General features: G+C 36.2%; 1 protein-coding gene across 1 annotated transcript in view; it reads left to right on the forward strand.

Annotated features, from left to right (window-relative positions):
• TLL1 (tolloid like 1) overlaps nt 1-19,426 on the forward strand; it is a 335,849-nt gene that overhangs the window by 177,740 nt on the left and 138,683 nt on the right. Inside the window, exons 5-6 of the mRNA NM_001193114.3 lie at nt 21-138; nt 13,609-13,787. Coding sequence (NP_001180043.1) covers nt 21-138; nt 13,609-13,787 — 297 coding nt within the window. The remainder of the gene's footprint in view (nt 1-20; nt 139-13,608; nt 13,788-19,426) is intronic.

Consider the following 19,426-nt stretch of genomic DNA (forward strand, 5'->3'; position numbering starts at 1 on the left):
ATGTCATGCCATTTTTCCAGGCAGCCAGCGAGCCATGTTCAAGCAGGCCATGAGGCACTGGGAAAAACACACATGTGTGACTTTCATTGAAAGAGGGGATGAAGAGAGTTACATTGTATTCACGTATAGGCCTTGTGGGTAAGTAGAACCAGGGAATGAGTTAAATAAACATAGGAGGGAAAAAATCCATAGGTAAGATTCACTTTTTAAATATTTGCTTAGTCTTTTGCCCATAAAAACGTATGAATAAATGAATACTATGTTTTAAAGAAATGTATTCTTTGACCACAGACCTCTGTGCATCCTCCACCATGGCAGCTGCCCTTCCTTCTGTTCCAAATACATGATAGCATTGCCCACTAACCTGAGTTAGAAACCTCAGTTTTGTTTTCAGTGATTTTCAGTTTTCAACACATTGTTTCTGTTGATATCCACTGTATCTTTTTGTTTCCACTTTTATTCCGTGTCAGTCCTCTTGTCTATTCATGCCTTTGTCTTCTCACACCTGGTCTATTTCAACTGCTCTCCTGTCTTATCAATTCACTGCCATTAGAATTAACTTCAAAAAATACCAGTTAGAGCAAAATGCTCCACTTTTTGAGATTCCTCAGTGTTTTAAACAACCTACAGTGGTGTTTCATAGATTTGCTTCTTATAGGGTGATAACAATACTCTTCACATCTGTCCTGTAAGTTGTGAAAATGCTGTGTTAAATTTCAGTGAGTATTCCTACAAGTAGGGTGCTATACCTTGCTAATATTCAGCCAATTTAAAGGAATATAGAATACAGTGTCCCTTAAACTTATTTTAAAATGGGAACAGCCATCTCATCCTTCTAATAGTGAAGAATGTGATCAGTATCCCAGAGCACATTTTGGGAAATGCCAGCCTGAGAATAAAATCTAGATTCTTGGATATAACATTCACCACAAATTGCATTTACTGTTTCTTCTGCCACCACATCTCTTCACAAATCCCATAATCTAGCCAAGTTACAGTAATAGCAGTCCTCCAAGCAATTCTGTATAGTGTAAGAAAGACTTTTCATTGTGAAAAGTGAAAGTGATGTCACTCAGTCGAGTCCGACTCTCTGCGACCCCATGGACTATAGCCCACCAGGCTCCTCCATCCATGGGATTTCCCAGGCAAGAATACTGGAGTGAGTTGCCATTTCCTTCTTCAGGGGATCTTCCTGACCCAGGGATTTAACCTGGGTTTCCTGCATTGCAGCCAGATGCTTTTACTGTCTGAGCCACCAGGGAAACCCTTTCCCCCTGTATTTCCAGTTAATTGGAACTTATATTTAAATATTTGAGTATTTAAATTGTTTCCATTTTTGTTTGTTTGCTGAAATTAGTTGATAGGGCACACTGTCTACTTTATACCACATCACATCAAGAGGCACATGTTCCTGCACCTACCACTTTAGTGATGCGAAGATTTATCAGTGGATTCAAGTGGTGACAGCCACATCCCTCAATTTTAAGTCCCCATCACTGGAAAATAGTCATTTTTTCATGTTGTTGTTTTCTTTTATTCTTTCTACATTTAGCTGAAATTCTTCTATAAAGAGGAATTATCTCTAATCAGCTATAGCTATTTGATACCTTCTATTATTGTTCATATGGGGAATTTAAATAAAATGCTTAAATCCTTTGGAGGAAATAATTCTTGCCCTAATGACATATATTCTTGAGTTGGGAAAAATATATATTTCACTAGGTACTGGGGGCACTACATCATCTGGCTTTGTCCCATCATATTTTCTTAGAACATTTAAATTAACTTAAAAAGTAGTGAGTTTTAATTTTGGTCCTATTAATTGACATTAAGGGAAAAGATACATTTTTATTTTTCTATTTACTTTGGATTATGCCTTAATGTTTTACCTACGAATTATTTACAGTGTTTTCTTCTAACTTACTTTATTTATTCTTGATAAGTTTTGATTATGTTTGAAGTCTCTTCTAATTCTTTATATATAATGGTTTAGTCGCTAAGTCGTGTCGGATTCTTGCAACCCCATGGATTGTAGTCTGCCAGGCTCCTCTGTCCATGGGGATTCTCCAGGCAAGAATACAGGAGTGGGTGGCCATTTTCTTCTCCAGTGGATCCTCCCAACCCGGGGATTGATCCCTGGTCTCCTGCATTGCAGACAGATTCTTTACTGACTGAGCTACAAGGGAATAAAGGTCTAAGTCTAGACTATCCTTCCTTCCTTCTGGTTATCTAATAGGAGTGGATATAGCTCAGGTTGCTGCTGCTGCTGCTAAGTCGCTTCAGTCGTCTCCGACTCTGTGCGACCCCATAGATGGCAGCCCACCAGGCTCCCCCGTCCCTGGGATTTTCCCAGGCAAGAACACTAGAGTGGGTTGCCATTTCCTTCTCCAATGCATGAAAGTGAAAAGTGAAAGTGAAGTCGCTCAGTCGTGTCCGACTCTTAGCGACCCCATGGACTGCAGCCCGCCAGGCTCCTCCGTCCCTGGGATTTTCCAGGCAAGAGTACTGGAGTGGGGTGCCATTGCCTTCTCCGATAGCTCAGGTTACATATTTCTAAATATACAACATATTCAGATCAGTACATCTTTTCTTTACCCACCCTTTAATTTTGTAAAATAAATACATTCAAAGTGCCACTTAATTATTTTATTGATCAATTTCTGTTTGTAACAAATTCATATATATATATATATATATATATATATATATACTCATTTCATTTTATTAATTTGGCTCTTTTCAAAGTTTTCCATTTCACTTGTTTTACCCTGCTAAGCTATTTTATTTCATATATTTCATTCTCACCCATTTTTGAGCTCTCCACAGTGATACTTTGCTGTACAACAGCTATCATAAGTCCAGTTCCACTGTTGGCTCAAATGTCTGCCTTCATCAATGATGAGGGCTGGGAGCTTATCTGTGTTCCTCATGACACCCAGCACACTGCTTTAGAGGTGGCTATCAGGCGAGTGTCAGCAATTCACATGTCAGCTGAAGTTCATTGTGTATAATCCTAAAATAAAACAATGTAAGAATTTAAAGGGGTTTTGAAAAACATGTATTCAATAATTTAGGGATTTGAAAACTGAGGTTGACTTTCCCCAGGATACTTAAATCTGTAGTTACATTCCTGAAATTAGACCCTTGAGTTTACTTGTTACTGTTATAATAGTAACATTGCACTTTGGTGGTTAGTTTTGGTGCTAATTTTCCAGATCAAAGTTTGCCCCATATTATTTTTTTCAATGATAGGATGGATGATACTTTTTATTGCAGTTAATCGGGGCCTACTAATCATTCTAATCATTTTGTGATTTCTAAATTTTATTTCAAATTGCCATTATTGGCCAAAATTTCATGAAATAGTGATATTTTGCCATGATGCTGCTGCATTTATAGCTCATAAAAGTTAATTTAAATTATCAGAGTTTGACAGTTAATATTGCACAATATAGTGAAAAACATCTAAAATAAGATATATTTTGAGTCAAACACTTAATGCTCTACTGGACTCAGTAATGGGTTTTTTTTTCCTTATAAGAGATGTGACATATAATATATCACATTTAACAATACCTAGTATTGTTGAATATGAAGAACCTGTAAGGTGGTGCCATTGATATGAAAGGCAACATTTGTCTGCTCTGTTTCTAGCTTTAATTTGGAAGGTAAATGCATCTTATTACTTCTTATTATCATCACTTTGACTGAGTTTACCTATTAAGTCAGACAACTTGTAACTCTTGCAAATTTTAAAAATAAAACCTGAAATAATCTCCATACTGGAGTGGGTTGCCATTTCCTCCTCTAGGGGATCTTCCCAACCAGGGAAGTTAGGAGTTGAGGAGTTATTAAATTATCTGTCTGTGCTTGCACTCATTCATGTCTGACTCTGCAACACTTTGGACTGTAGCCCACTAGGCTCCTCTGTCCATGGGATTTTTGAGGCAAGAATACTGGAATGGGTTGCCATTTCCTCCTCCAGGGTATCATCCTGACCCAGGGCTTGAACCCACATCTCCTGTGTCTTCTGCATTGCACGCATATTCTTTACCCACTGAGCCATCAAGGAAGCCCATTATTAAATATGGAATTGACTATATAATTTAGAGCATAAAGTTCCCTTAGTATTCTGCTACAGTCAATTTTTATTCAATAAATATTTATTGGGTGTCTAATTCCATATCAAGCTATTAAGTGTGGAAATAAAATTTTTAAAAGAAAAATGTAGAAATCATAACTTTTTGCTATTTAACTCTAGTGTATTTCCTATTTTTAAGTTGAATTATAACTATACATTATGTTCTGCATATCTGTATATACATATATATATTCATATGCATGTTTCTAGATATATGATATCTTTGCTTCATCTACAGTGGTCATAGGCTTTAATCTCTATATTGGCAAAAGGTTTAACCTGAGCAATAAATATTTTTCAGTGAATATCTATTACCTTCTTTGGTGTTTATCTATTTTACAATATTACTAATTATTATCAGAAAAAAGTGAGACCATTTTAAAACAGAAGTTATTTGATTTTATTCTTTGTAAGTCAGAGATTTATGTAACTGAATTTTTATCTTTAATTATTATATGCTAATTTTTAATGATTTCCGAATGACCCAGAGGGATGGTATGGGGAGGGAGGTGGGAGGGGGGCTCAGGATGGGGAACACGTGTACACCCATGGCAGATGCATGTTGATGTATGGCAAAACCAATACAATATTGTAAAGTAAAAAAAATAAATAAATAAAATCATCATAATAATAATTTGTTAAAAAACAAAAAACAATCAGACTTAGAATTAACTTATTTTCTTATTTTCTAGATTTTATGTGTTTTAATTGCATTTCTCTTTGGTAATTTTGTTTATTCAGATTATGACAGTAGTCACTTACCCATCCTTTTCTATTGAATTCTCATTTCATGTCACTTATCCTAACTTTGGGGCCTATAATATCGAGTGTAAGGTGTTTTCTTGGGTTTCCCAGGTGGCTTAGAGGTAAAGAATCTGTCTACCAATGAAGGAGCCGCAGAAAACAAGGGTTTGATCCCTGGTTGGGAAGATCCCTTAAAGGAGGAAAATGCAACCCACACCAATATTCTTTCCAGGATAATTCCATAGACAGAGGAGCTAGTCAGGCTACAGTCTGGGGTCTCAGAGAGTTGGACACGACTGGAGCAACTTACCAGACACTTAAGGGGTTCTCTATGCTAGGAAGTTATAGTTAGGCAGAGGAAGTGTGCTAGCCATGATTCTTGTTCTCAAACAATGAAGACTGGCTAACTTAAACAGAAAACAATAGGAGCAAATTTATTATTATTTATATAAGGAAATTATTTTTTAAAAGTTTTGCAAGGAATTTATAGAATTAGACTAATAGAAAAAGTGAAGAGACAAACTGAAGGAGGAATCTCAGCAAGAGCATGTTGAATTATTCACCTTGAGCATTTCCATGACTTCTAAGGATGCTTGCTCCTAACTACTAGAGTCTAAGCTCTGTCGTGCACTCTGGGGCTCTGTTCTTTCAATAAATATTTATTTATTATTTTTTTGACTTTTTATTTTTTCCAGTTGTATTGAGATATGTTAATCATTGACATATAACATATTGTTTTAAGTGTATAACATGCGTTTAGATTTGTGTATATTGTGAAATGATCATCACAATATTTAATTAACATCCACCACTATATATAGCTTACACATTTTGTTGTTGTTATTGTTGTGATGAGAACTTTTAAGATCCACTCTCTTAGCAACTTTTAAATATACAATATGGTATTTTTTTTTAATTTTCTTTTTCTTTTTTTTAATTTTATTTTATTTTAAAACTTTACATAATTGTATTATTTTTGCCAAATATCAAAATGAATCCGCCACAGGTATACATGTGTTCCCCATCCTGAACCCTCCTCCCTCCTCCCTCCCCATACCATCCCTCTGGGTCGTCTCAGTGCACTAGCCCCAAGCATCCAGTATCGTGCATCGAACCTGGACTGGCAACTCGTTTCTTACATGATATTTTACATGTTTCAATGTCATTCTCCCAAATCTTCCCACCCTCTCCCTCTCCCACAGAGTCCATAAGACTGTTCTATACATCAGTGTCTCTTTTGCTGTCGTCACCTTTAGTCACCACGCTGCGTATTACCTCCTCAGGAATAACTGAAGTATGTACCTCTGACCACATTTTACCCATTTCACCCACCCTCAGCTCTTGCCTCTGGCAACCAACAACTGTTCTCTGTATCTATTGAGCTCTATTATGTGCCAGGCTGTATTCTAGGAGCTGGCATTTTGGCAGTGACCAAAACAGTGAACAAAATAGGTTTTCTGCCCACAAAAAGCTTACATTTTTTGTACACAGGCAAAAAAACCTATGAACATAAATGGAATATGAAATATATTAACAGACAATAAATTCTAGGACCAAAAGAAAAGTAGTGAAAGTGGGATGGAAAGGTATTTGTATAGAATTTGAAAAAGTGAAACAAGCCATGTGGATATCTGAGAAACAGAGTTCCTGACAAAAGAAAAAGACTGTAAAAAGACTATGAAGTAAGAGTAAATCTGCATGCTCAGGACACAGCAAGGAAGCTTCATGGCTCAAGTGGAGTGACAGGAATGCTAACATGAGATGAGATATAGAGAATAAGAAAACTCTTGAGAGTCCCTTGGACAGCAAGGAGATCAAACCAGTCAATCCTAAAGGAAATCAATCCAGAATATTCATTGGAGGGACTGATGAGGCAGCTGAAGCTCCAATATTTTGTCCACCTGATGGGAAGAACTGACTCATTAGAAAAGACCCTGATGCTGGGAAAGATTGAAGACAGGAGGAGAAGGAGATGACTGAGGATGAGATTGTTGGATGGCATCACCAACTCAACTGACATGAGTTTGAGCAAGCTCCGGGAGATGGTGAAGGACAGGGAAGCCTGGTATGCTTCATTCCATGGGGTTGCAAAGAGTAGGATACTTCTGAGTAACTAAACAACAACATATATAGTAAGATATTTATGTGTGAAGATTTTGTATTATCTTATAGGCTTTATATATATATATACATATATATATATGAATATATATATAAGTACTTTAGATTTCCCTCTGAGCAAAACAGAGAGCCTATATCAGTCAGCTTAGGCAATTTATGATGTGATAAAACTGAAAACTGAAAGTGTTAGAGGCTCAGTTGTATCCAACTCTTTGTGACACCATGGACTGCAGCTCACCAGGCTCCTCTGTCCCTGGAATTCTCCAGGCAAAAATACTGGAGTGTGTTGCCATTCCCTTCTCCAGGGGATCTTCCTGAGTCAAGGATTGAGCCTGAGTCTCCTGCATTGACAGGCGGATTCTGAACTTTCTGAGCCACCAGGTAAGCCCTTATGATGAGTTAACAGCTCCCAAATCTCGGTGACTAGAGCAAAAAACACTTACTCTTTACTCTTATTGTATGTCTGCCATTGTTTGCCTGTAGCTCACTTAAGAGGGTTTAATACAGTATCCAGTCTGATGGAGAAGCCTTTTTTTGGAACATTGCAATCATAGCAGAAAGAATAGAAGCAATTTAATCAACCATATTTGCTCTTAAAAATTATCTCTAGAGATAGACACAAAAACACAGTTTGTGCTCATGTGACATTGTCCAGAGTAAGTCACATGACTAAGCCCAGTCAGCAGGGTAGAGATGTATAATTATCTCCTAGAGAGGGGTAATAATCAATAATTTTTAAATGTTGACACAATTTATAATACACTCATTGGATAATATTCAGCACAGAAGTAATCTGACTGGACATTTAAAAATTGTATCTATGCCAAGAAGAGACTGCTGTGAGGAAGGCATAAAGCTTATAGAGAACTTCCTTTGTACTTACTGACTTTGCTCCACTAGTCTGAGGTCAAAGTAGAGAATAGTGGGTTTTGAGTTACCTTCTTACTCTCTATAGCTTAGTGGGTTTTTCTAAAGGTGGTGAAAGTTTTCTGAGAGGGTAAGTAGATCTTATAATGGCTAAGCTTTAAAAGGAAGACTGAAATTTGAAATAAAAAAATCAAAAGCTATGTACAAGAAAACAGCATCAAATCTGGATGACATTAGAAAGAAAGTAAGACAAGTTAAAGCCATGTTTTTATAAACCTGTAGTGTCGTACATAATTGTATATGCATATATTTAGCTATTTAGTCATTTGAGAATCTAGATTTCTTCTGTTCCTAAACCAATGCATTTCCCATTCTTCATAGGACCATTGTAAAAGCCAGTGTGAAATGTATTTTTGCTTTCTATTATGAAACCTCATTTTATTTATTAGAAATTTTATGGGTAAAGTTATGCTAATAAAAGATGTTTCAGATTAAAAGAATTGACCATTTTAGATTTAAAAAATCAACTTCATTGCTTGTCTATCTGTCTCCTGGATTTTGAATTGCAAAGTATTTTCTTCTCTGACTTTAACCAGCAAGAATGACTCAATGTAGGTAATTTAGTTGCTGTATGATCCTCAGATATTTCAGTTTCATTATCATTGTTTTATGGTACCAAATGTTTCAGTTTAAATCTTCCTAAAATTTGCAAATTTTGATACATCTAATATTTTACTATATCAGTACGTAATAATAACTATGTATATATGCTTAGTCACTCAGTCATGTCCAACTCTTTGCAACCCCATTGACTGTTGCCTACCAAGTAACTCTCTGTTCATGAGATTCTCCAGGCAGGAATACTAAGATGGATTGCCATTCCCTTCTTCAGCTGATGTTCCTGACCCAGGGATCAAACCCTGGTCTCCTGCATTGCAGGCAGATTCCTTACCATCTGAGCTGCCTATGTAGGTATAAATTAAAATGTGCTACTAAAAAATCTAACTGGGAGCAAAAATACAATTCCTTGATTTTTTCCCTACCACTTACCTCACTTTTCTTTCTATTATCGATTTAGTATATATAATTAGCTGTTATAATAGATCCATAAATAATAAGTTGAAATACTACTTCTAACTGGCAAGGAAAAAAGGAAAAAACATACCCAACTAAATGCAGAGTGCCAGAGAATAGCAAGGAGAGATAGGAAGGTCTTCTTAAATGAACAATGCAAAGAAATAGAGACAAATAATAGAATGGGACAGACTAGAGATCTCTTTAAGAAAATTGGAGATGTTAAAAGAATACACAGAAGAACTATACAAAAAAGATCTTCACGACCAAGATAATCACGATGGTGTGATCACTCACCTAGAGCCAGACATCTTGGAATGTGAAGTCAAGTGGGCCTTGGGAACCATCACTATGAACAAAGCTAGTGGAGGTGATGGAATTTCAATTGAGCTATTTCAAATCCTGAAAGATGATGCTGTGAAAGTGCTGCACTCAATATGCCAGCAAATTTGGAAAACTCAGCAGTGGCCACAGGACTGGAAAAAGTCAGTTTTCATTCCAATCCCAAAGAAAGGCAAAGCCAAAGAATGCTCAAACTACTGCACAATTGCCCTCATCTCACGTGCTAGTAAAGTAATGCTCAAAATTCTCCAAGCCAGGCTTCAGTAATACATGAACCGTGAACTTCCAGATGTTCAAGCTGGTTTTAGAAAAGGCAGAGGAACCAGAGATCAAATTGCCAACATCTGCTTGATCATCAAAAAAGCAAGAGTTCCAGAAAAACATCTATTTCTGCTTTATTGACTATGCCAAAGTCTTTGACTGTGTGGACCATAATAAACTGTGGAAAATTCTGAAGGAGATGGGAATACCAGACCACCTGACCTGCCTCCTGAGAAATCTGTATGCAGGTCAGGAAGCAACAGTTAGAGCTGGACATGGAACAACAGACTGGTTCCAAATAGGAAAAGGAGTACATCAAGGCTGTATATTGTCTCCCTGTTTATTTAACTTATATGCAGAGTACAGATTGCCGGGAGAAATATCAATAACCTCAGATATGCAGATAACACCACCCTTATGGAAGAAAGTGAAGAAGAGCTAAAGAGCCTCTTGATGAAAGTGAAAGTGGAGAGTGAAAAAGTTGGCTTAAAGCTCAACATTCAGAAAATTAAGATCGTGGCATCCGGTCCCATCACTTCATGGCAAACAGATGGGGAAACAGTGGTTGACTTTATTTTTCTGGGCTCCAAAATCACTGCAGATGGTGATTTGCACCCATGAAATTAAAAGACGCTTACTCCTTGAAAGGAAAGTTATGACCAACCTAGACAGCATATTGAAAAGCAGAGACATTACTTTGCCATCAAAAGTCCGTCTCTTCAAGGATATGGTTTTTCCAGTGGTCATGTATGGATGTGAGAGTTGGACTATAAAGAAAGCTGAGCGCCGAAGAATTGATGTTTTTGAACTGTGGTGTTGGAGAAGACTTGAGAGTCCCTTGGACTGCAACAGTCCATCCTAAAGGAAATCAGTCCTGGGTGTTCATTGAAAGGACTGATGTTGAAGCTGAAACTCCAATACTTTGGCCCCCTGATGCGGAGAGCTGACTCATTGGAAAAGACCTTGATGCCGGGAAAGATTGAGGGCAGGAGCAGAAGGGGATGACAGAAGATAAGATGGTTGGATGGCATCACCGACTTGATGGACATGGGTTTGGGTGGACTCTGGGAGTTGGTGTTGGACAGGGAGGCCTGGCGTGCTGCAGTTCATGGGGTCATAAAAAGTCAGACATGACTGAGCCAACTGAACTGAACTGAAAAGAATATTCCATGCAGGGATGGGCACAATGAAATAGAGAAATGTTAAGGACCTAAGAGAAGCAGAAGAGATTAAGAAGAGATGACAAGAATACATAGAACTATACAAGAAATTTCTTAATGACCTGGATAACCACGATGATATGGTTATTCCCATAGAGTTAGATTTGTGGAATGTGAATTCAAGTAGGCCTTAGGAAGCATTACAGGTAGTGCAAGTGACAGAATTCTAGCTGAACTCTTTAAAGTCCTAAAAATGATGCTGTTAAGATGATTCTGTTAAAGTGCTGCACTCAGTATGTCAGCAAATATGGAAAGCTCCACAGTGGTCACTGGACCTGAAAAGGACAATTTTCGTTCCAATGTCAAAGAAGGGAAGTGCCAAAGAATGTTCCAACTACCATACAATTAGACTCATTTTACATGCTAGCAAGGTTACCCTCAAAATCCTTCAAGCTAGGCTTCAGCAGTATGTGAACCAATAACTTCCAGATCTACAAGCCGGGTTTTCAAAGGGACAGAGGAAACAGAGATCAAATTGCCAACATTCATTGGATCCTGAAGAAAGCAAGGGAGTTCCAGAAAAACATCTATTTCTGCTTCATTGGCTATGTTAAAGCCTTTGATCATGGGGATCACAACAAACTACAGAAAATTTTTAAAGAGATGAGGTAAGACCAGACCATCTTACCTGTCTCCTGAGAAACCTGTATGCAGGTAAGATGCAACACTTAGAATTGGACTGAACAACTGGCCCACTCAAAATTGGTAAAGAAGTACAGCAAGTCTGTATATTGTCTCCCTGCTTATTTAACTTATTTTCAGAATACATCATGTGAAATGCCAGGGTGTATGAATCACAAGCTGGAATCAAGATTGCTGGGAGAAATATCAACAACCTCAGATATGCAGATGATATCACTCTAATGGCAGAAAGTTTTGAGGAACTAAAGAGCCTCTTGATGAGGGTGAAAAAGGAAAGTGGAAAAGCTGGCTTGAAACTCAACTTGAAAAAACTAAGATCATGGCAAATAGAAGGGGAAAAACTGGATGCAGTGACAGATTTTATTTTCTGTGGCTCCCAAATCACTATGGATGGTGACCGCAGCCATGAAATCAGAAGACATTTGCTCCTTGGACGGAAAGCTATGGCAAACCTAGATAGTATAATAAAAAGTAGAGACTTCACTTTGCCAACAAAGGTCTGTAGAGTCAAAACTAAGGTTTTTCTATGAACAAATGTGATAGTTGGGCCAAAAAGAATGCTGAGTGCCAAAAACTGAATTGTGGTGCTGGAGAAAACTCTTGAGAGTCCATTGGACTGCAAGGAGATCAAACAAGTCAATCCTAAAGAAAACCAACCCTGAATATTCATTGGAAAGACTGATGCTGAAGTTGAAGCTCTAATACTTTGGCCAGTGATGCGAAAAACTGAAGCATTGAAAAAGACCTAACGCTGGAAAAGAATGAAGGCAAAAGAAGAAGGTGCTTCAGAGGATAAGATGTTTAGATAACATCAATGAGCATGAATTTGAGCAAACTCCAGGAGATAGTGGAGGACAGAGGAGATTGGTGTGCTACAGTCCATGGGATCGCAAAGAACTGGACATGACTTAGTGACTGAACAGCAACTAAGGAATAAGGTAAGACATTTAATCATTTAAAGCCTACAGAAATAATAGGAATGACACCACTCAAAAAGACTACGAAATGTTCTTTCTCTGAAAAGTGAACTTAATGACGTGCATTTTATAATATTTTGGCAAATTAATTTTGAACAATTTCCTCTTTTAACTTAAAAAATTAGAAAAAGGTTTTGGTGTCTGGCACATCATAATCCCCATCTATTCAAGACCAATTATTTACGTCCTGTATGGCTCTCCAGAAGGGTGGCTCTTAGATAAGCTATTTTAATGTAAACCCTAATTGTTGAAGTTTTAAGTGTAATTTTATTGATAGCTCTAGTTGTAGTTACTGTATTATTGTACATTTAAAACTTATTTTGGAGTCAATGTGCTTATGTGTCCAAGCTTGCATGTGTGTACACACTCTTTCATGCACACTGACACGTTTCATGTATGCACACACACAAAATGAAATTTCTACGTTTTGGGTAGAAAAGTATCATTGAATATGTATAAATATCAGTAAATTGAGGAAAGTTTTCAGGAGGATACTCTGGATAGTTCACACTCTGACAGTCCAAGATATTCTTTCAGAAGGTGAAATGGACTAATCACACCTGACCATTTGGCAGTTATTGATTTTTCTTCACCAGTCAACCATTAACCCTAGATAATTTGCCTCTTGAAATTAACTTTCCTGTATTGACTTCTTTTAAAAGTTTTCCTTTTTAAAAAATTCTCCAGTAAGGAGGAGAAATAATTCATTTTTTAATTAACCAACATCTTTCACAAATTTAATTGTTTTTCTCAAAGTAGAAAAATAAAGTTTGTTTTTATGCTTAATAGTGAAATAATGTATTATTGCTAGATAACCAACCTAAGTGATTTACATGGGTTGTGGGGACCGAAAATTATATTAGAAATAAATGTGAATTGAAGTCTTGAGTTTAACTATATGCATAATAGCCATTAATCACCATAAGTATTTTATTATCTTATTATCTTCTAAATACTCCTAAAAATGATTTAAGGCACATATCCAACATCTTCTAATATATAAATTAATACAAATGCACTGCAATTGATTATTTAGAGACTGGCATATAAATTTACCAGGGTTACTAGAAATTGGCTATGTTCATTAATGAAAAACTGTTCTACCTCTGACTGTGCTGCACTTTATATTTCACCAGAAATTTTAACAAATTTTCACCCTATTATAATTAACTTGTCATCAGCCTGTTTACCACCATTCACATTTTCTACTTTATTCCAGATGCTGCTCCTATGTAGGTCGGCGTGGAAATGGGCCTCAGGCGATCTCTATTGGCAAGAACTGTGATAAATTTGGAATCGTCGTTCATGAACTGGGCCATGTGATAGGCTTTTGGCATGAGCACACGCGGCCAGACAGAGATAACCATGTGACTATCATACGGGAAAACATCCAGCCAGGTGAGGGGCTGTACAGGGAGTCAGATTTGAGGTTGACTAAACATCTTTTAATAGAACTGTACTGTTTACATTTTAATTTCTTACAAAATATGAATGGTTTTGTTGATATTGTGGCTCAACATTTTCCTTGATTAAAAAATACCTATTATGGTGCTGATTTGTTCCTGGAAATCAAATGATCTTATGCTATTTTTAGATTTGCTTTTTTTTTTTTTTTTAAGATTTATCTGTTTTATATCTTCGGTTCTTTCAAAAAAATGGTGAACCATAAATTAATATTGTTAAATTTTCAAAAAGCATTTTCTAGCCTTAGTTCTATAATTTATGTTGTTGGGATTTAAAAAGGGTCCAGGGTTTGTCACAAAATGTGCTGCTACCATAAAAATCTATATTATATCACAGATAGTTCCATGAGAAAATTCCAGTAAAGTGAGACATTTCCAGGATAGCCCAAATATTTTCTTGAGATTTTCTCTCAATCTTGACTACCCTAAAGACAAATTCTTAAGAATGTTTCAAGTGTCAGTAGTTCAGTAGTTAATATGTATTTAAATTTAATTTCCTCTGACAGTTAATGTGCAATAATAACCTCATTTATAGTTTTGCATTTGTTTTACCTTTCATAAATTCATAAAGATAAGCACATTTCAATTGCCAAAAGAAAACCCCTATTGTTTAGAATTGTTTTATAAGATTGTGTGTATTTCAAGCATTGTTGTTTAGTCGCTAAGTCGTTTCTGACTGTTTTTGCAACCCCATGAATTATAGCTCGCCAGGCTCCTCTGTCCTTGGGATTTCTCAGGCAAGAATATTGGAGTGAGTTGTCATTTCCTCTCCAGGGTATCTTCCTAACCCAGTGATCAAACCTGCATCTCCTGCATTGCAGGCCATGTGTTATTTCCTTATTCATAGCCAGTTTTAAGTTATTAATACAAACATTGAATTCCTAAGAATTTCCTGTGATTAACAGCATTGACCTATTTAGTCGCTCACAACATATTTGTACCAATTATTTATTGAGGCACTATTAGATATTGGAGATACTTCATAAAAATTACAGAGCTTAGTGTAGCTATGCCTATATATATATATAAACATTGTAAACAAGTGAGAAAATGAGAATAGTCATATGTTGAGAATACTGTCAGTCCAAGCAAGGTGTGACAAAATGTGCTTTAGCAAGCCGGAAGATGTCACAAAAGAACTGAAATTTAGAAGTAAAGGGTTTCTAAGTTCAGAAAAGACTGATGGAATATCTAACTGGGGAAAAAAAAAAAAAAAGGATCATGATCAAAGCTACAATTACAGATAATTAGATTATTTTCATCTGCTCATAGGGCTGCATAGTAAGTTACAAGTGGGAGATTAGTTGGTAATTACCAAAGGGGATTAGATCATAAGGATTTTCTATAAGAAGCCAGGAAATTTATCCTGGCTTTTATCCTAGAGATTTTATCCTCTAGCTACTGGAGAATAAACAAAGGATTGAAAGCAGAACAAGTTCAGATGTAAAAGAGAAAAAGATTTCTTTCAGCTTGTAGGTATTATTAACTGAGAATGGGGTTATGGGAGTAGGGAGAATGAACCTATTAGAAGCTTAAATAAGTAGTCTATAAGAGGTGACTGAGTCCTCAGTTAGGGTGGTGTAGACCAAGAAGATGAGGAAATAACATTTCAAAAATATTTTAAGAGAAGCACTATATGAAGGATGTGAAGGAAGATCTTCAAAGTTTTATTTTAGGCAACAGGGTGAGTGGCGGCACCATTAAATGAAGTAAGCTAAGAAATATGGATAAAACAAAAAGCAAAATACTTTTAAGAGGGAAAAGACAATAATTTCATTTAGCATATGTTTGAATTTGAGAAGCCTTCAGATGAATGAAGTAGAGATATTTAGCAGACACAAGAAAGGTGAATCTAGACTTTAGGACATATCTAGAAAGGAATTTGATACAGGATTTGACTGTTTAGGAAAATGTTGGAGAAAGAAGGAAATAAGATTTCAGGTAGAATATGGTGAATAGCACCATTTAAGTTACAGTTGGAGAAAATCTCTCAAAAGATTAAGTTTGGTCTAAGGGGTAGGAGAAAATTTTATGAGTGTAATGTTACAGGGAAGAGATCATTTCAAGAATAAAGAAGTATTCTGTAGTGTTGAAAGAGAAGTAAATAAAATCTGTACTCTCAGTATGGAAGACTAACTCCTGAGCAGCTATCAAGGTTCATCTAATACTTTTTTATCACTGGGAGACAAAGAGGAAATAGTATTTCTGATGATTACTCCAACTACCAATTAAATGAGAAAAAGTTTTCTGTTAACTACAGTTATTAAGTTTCCTCTATTATGTTGACAAAGTAACTTATAAAGGAAGTAACTTCCAAGAATGTTTCTTGCTCTTAAAATTAGGACTCTGGTTCAACATAAATTTACATACCTACAACAAGCAAGAAATGTATAAAAAAGCATGTAAATATATAATACTTAACATAGTGCTAAACTAATTATGGCTTTTCTTTTTTGTTGTTGTTGAGTCACTATTCAGGTCAACAGAAAAGAGTAATTTATTTAGTGAGATGTTCTGAGTATTTGGAACTCTGTGCACATTTTGTCACCCATTTTTGGATTCAGCAATATTCTCAACATGTGACTATTCTCACTTTTCTCATTCACTTGCAATAATTTGTATGTATGAACTGTTGGCCCTCTATATTTGTAGGGTTTTGCATCCATAGATTCAACCAACCTTTGAATCAAAATTTATTCATTGTACTAAACCATTTTATATAAAGGACTTAAGCATCCACAAATTTTGGTATCCAAGAGGTTCCTAGAACCAATCTAATGCAGATACTGAAGGCTGATTGTAATTCTAATATGAAAGAATTCATGTTGGAGAATAACTTTCAACAGATCTGTGACTTACTCAGAAACTTAAGATCAAGTGTTATTCTAGGGCAATGTCTGGTAAGTGTCAACTTTAGCTTTGCATTCATATGCAAAATTAGTGAGTATGTACGATAGGAGCCAGTTTTGTACAAGGATTGGATTACTTTTAGATTAGTTTTAAGCCATTTTAGAAGAGGCCTTCAAGAATGAGGCTTTTCATTTTTTTAAAAAAAATTGTTTAGGATGAGTTCTCTGGTGCTTTGTATCTCTGATTTTCTTTTCCCTTCTTTCCTAAAATAAGTCTAATTTTCTTTACGGAGTCCATATATGGCTGTGTTCTTTTTGACCACTATGTCACATACGTGGTAAATGCTCAATTATATGCTTCAGAAGGTATTACTAAAGTTGCTTCATGTTCCACTTTCAGAAATTTTTATGAAACATTTTGCTTTACTTAAGGAGTATATTCACATATTGTGCTTAGAAGTTGAAATATCCAGTAGATTATAGGTTAATATTAATAAAATCAGCTCCATAGCTTTATAAACATCACACTTAGAATTGGATATACTAAAATATACTTACTATTTTTTAATGAAGGGTAGAGTTATAACACTTGCTTCTATCAGAGGTTAAAGACAATGTGAAGTATTTCCTGAGAAGAGTAATAATGGCCACAGAGATTTGTAGAACATGTATCTTATTATTTGGTCTGTTAGTTCACTGAAAACTATTTAATGTGTGAATTCATTGTAAAGGTGAACTAAAACACTTTTAGAGAAGGAAATGGCAACCAACTCCAGTATTCTTGCCTGGAGAATCCCGTGCACAGAAGAGCCTGGCAGACCATGGTCCACAGGGTCAGAGAGAATTGGACATGACTGAAGTGACTAAGCACAAAACACTTTACTCTGGGCTACAGGTTCTACAACTTAAGGCTGATTGTTTCATCTTTAATGCTTAAGTGATTTGGGGGGGGGGCTCCAAAATCACTGCAGATGGTGACTGCAGCCATGAAATTAAAAGACACTTACTCCTTGGAAGAAAAGCTGTGACCAACCTAGACAGCACATTAAAAAGCAGAGACATTACTTTGCCGACAAAGGTCCGTCTGGTCAAAGCCATGTTTTTTCCAATAGTCATGAATGGATGTGAGAGTTGGACTATAAAGAAAGCTGAGCACAGAATAACTGATGCTTTTGAACTGTGGTGTTGGAGAAAACTCTTGAGAGTCCTTTGGACTGCAAGGAGATCGAACTAATCTATCCTAAAGGAAATCAGTCCTGAATATTCACTGGAAAGACTGATGCTAAAGCTGAAACTCCAATACTTTGGCCACCTGATGCAAAAAACTGACTCATTGAAAAGACCCTGATGTTGGGAAAGATTGAAGGTGGGAGGAGAAGGGGATGACAGAGGATGGGATGGTTGGATGGCATCCCCGACTCGATGGACATGAGTTTGAGTAAGCTCCAGGAGTTGGTGATGGACAGGGAAGCCTGGAGTGCTGCAGTCCATGGGGTCGCAAAGAGTTGGACAGGACTGAGCGACTGAACTGAGTATGTCAGTCTTCTTATCACCCGTACCAAAGATATTATGCTCTGTACATCACTCACTCTCTTTATTAGCTTTTGGGAAACTTTTTAATGTGATATTTTCAGATTTAGTAATAATATAACAATTGGAATAAAATTTAAATAGTTGCATAAACATTGTAATAGTTCTGTTCTGGACTCCAACCTTGAATTTGGAATCTTAATACCTCAACTTTACATTTAGATGTTTCAGAATGAGCCATAAAAACAGCCTTCTTTGGCTGCTGAAATTGTGAAAAATGGATCAGTGAAACCTAAACTCTATCTGAGGAAACATTTCTTGAACCACTAATGTAGATCTACACATTTAACACTATGTTCTTTTCAGATTTCAAGAAATAATATTACAATACAGATACAAAGAGGCAATTGAGAAATCTATTAATGTGAAGATGTCCATAAGTTAAAATGGCAGTCATGAAAAGTAAAAAAAGAAAAATTAAATCCGGAAGCATATTCTTCTAAAAAGCCTTCTGATTAGAGCTTCCTTTTCATCAAAGAGAATCTTGTTTCAGTTTTGAGTGAAACATTCTGTTGTTATTTCATCTTTAGTGACAAATTCACATAGCAAACATTTGAAATGTGTGTATATACAACATATAATATTTCCCATTGTTTCATAGAAATAATTTAATACAAATAGGAAGATTTATTTATCTAAGCCAATAGAGTCATAAGAGAGAGTGGGAAACTCATTTGGTAAAAAGCATAGCTTTTATAATCACAATATTGAAAAAAAATAGTCATTTTTTTTAAAAAACAATATTAAGAGAAAGTGAAAGACTATACAAAGAAAAATCCAAAGTATGCTTTTGGTAATCTACCTTTTTGCCAAAATTAACTTATTCAGTTCAGTTCAGTTGCTCAGTCATGTCCAACTCTTTGCGATCCCATGGACTGCAGCATGCCAGGCTTCCAAGTCCATCACCAACTCCTGGAGCTTGCTCAAACTCATGTCCATTGAGGCGGTGATGCCATCCAACCATACCATCTTCTGTCATCCCCTTCTCCTCCTGCCTTCAATCTTTCCCAGCATCAGGGTCTTTTCCAATGAGTCAGTTCTTCACATCAGGTGGCCAAAGTATTGAAGTTTCAGTTTCAGCATTAGTCTTTCCAATGAATAATCAGGACTGATTTCCTTTAGGATTGCCTGGCTT

The sequence above is a fragment of the Bos taurus genome, chromosome 17, assembly GCF_002263795.3.
Source record: "Bos taurus isolate L1 Dominette 01449 registration number 42190680 breed Hereford chromosome 17, ARS-UCD2.0, whole genome shotgun sequence".
Lineage (NCBI taxonomy): Eukaryota > Metazoa > Chordata > Mammalia > Artiodactyla > Bovidae > Bos > Bos taurus.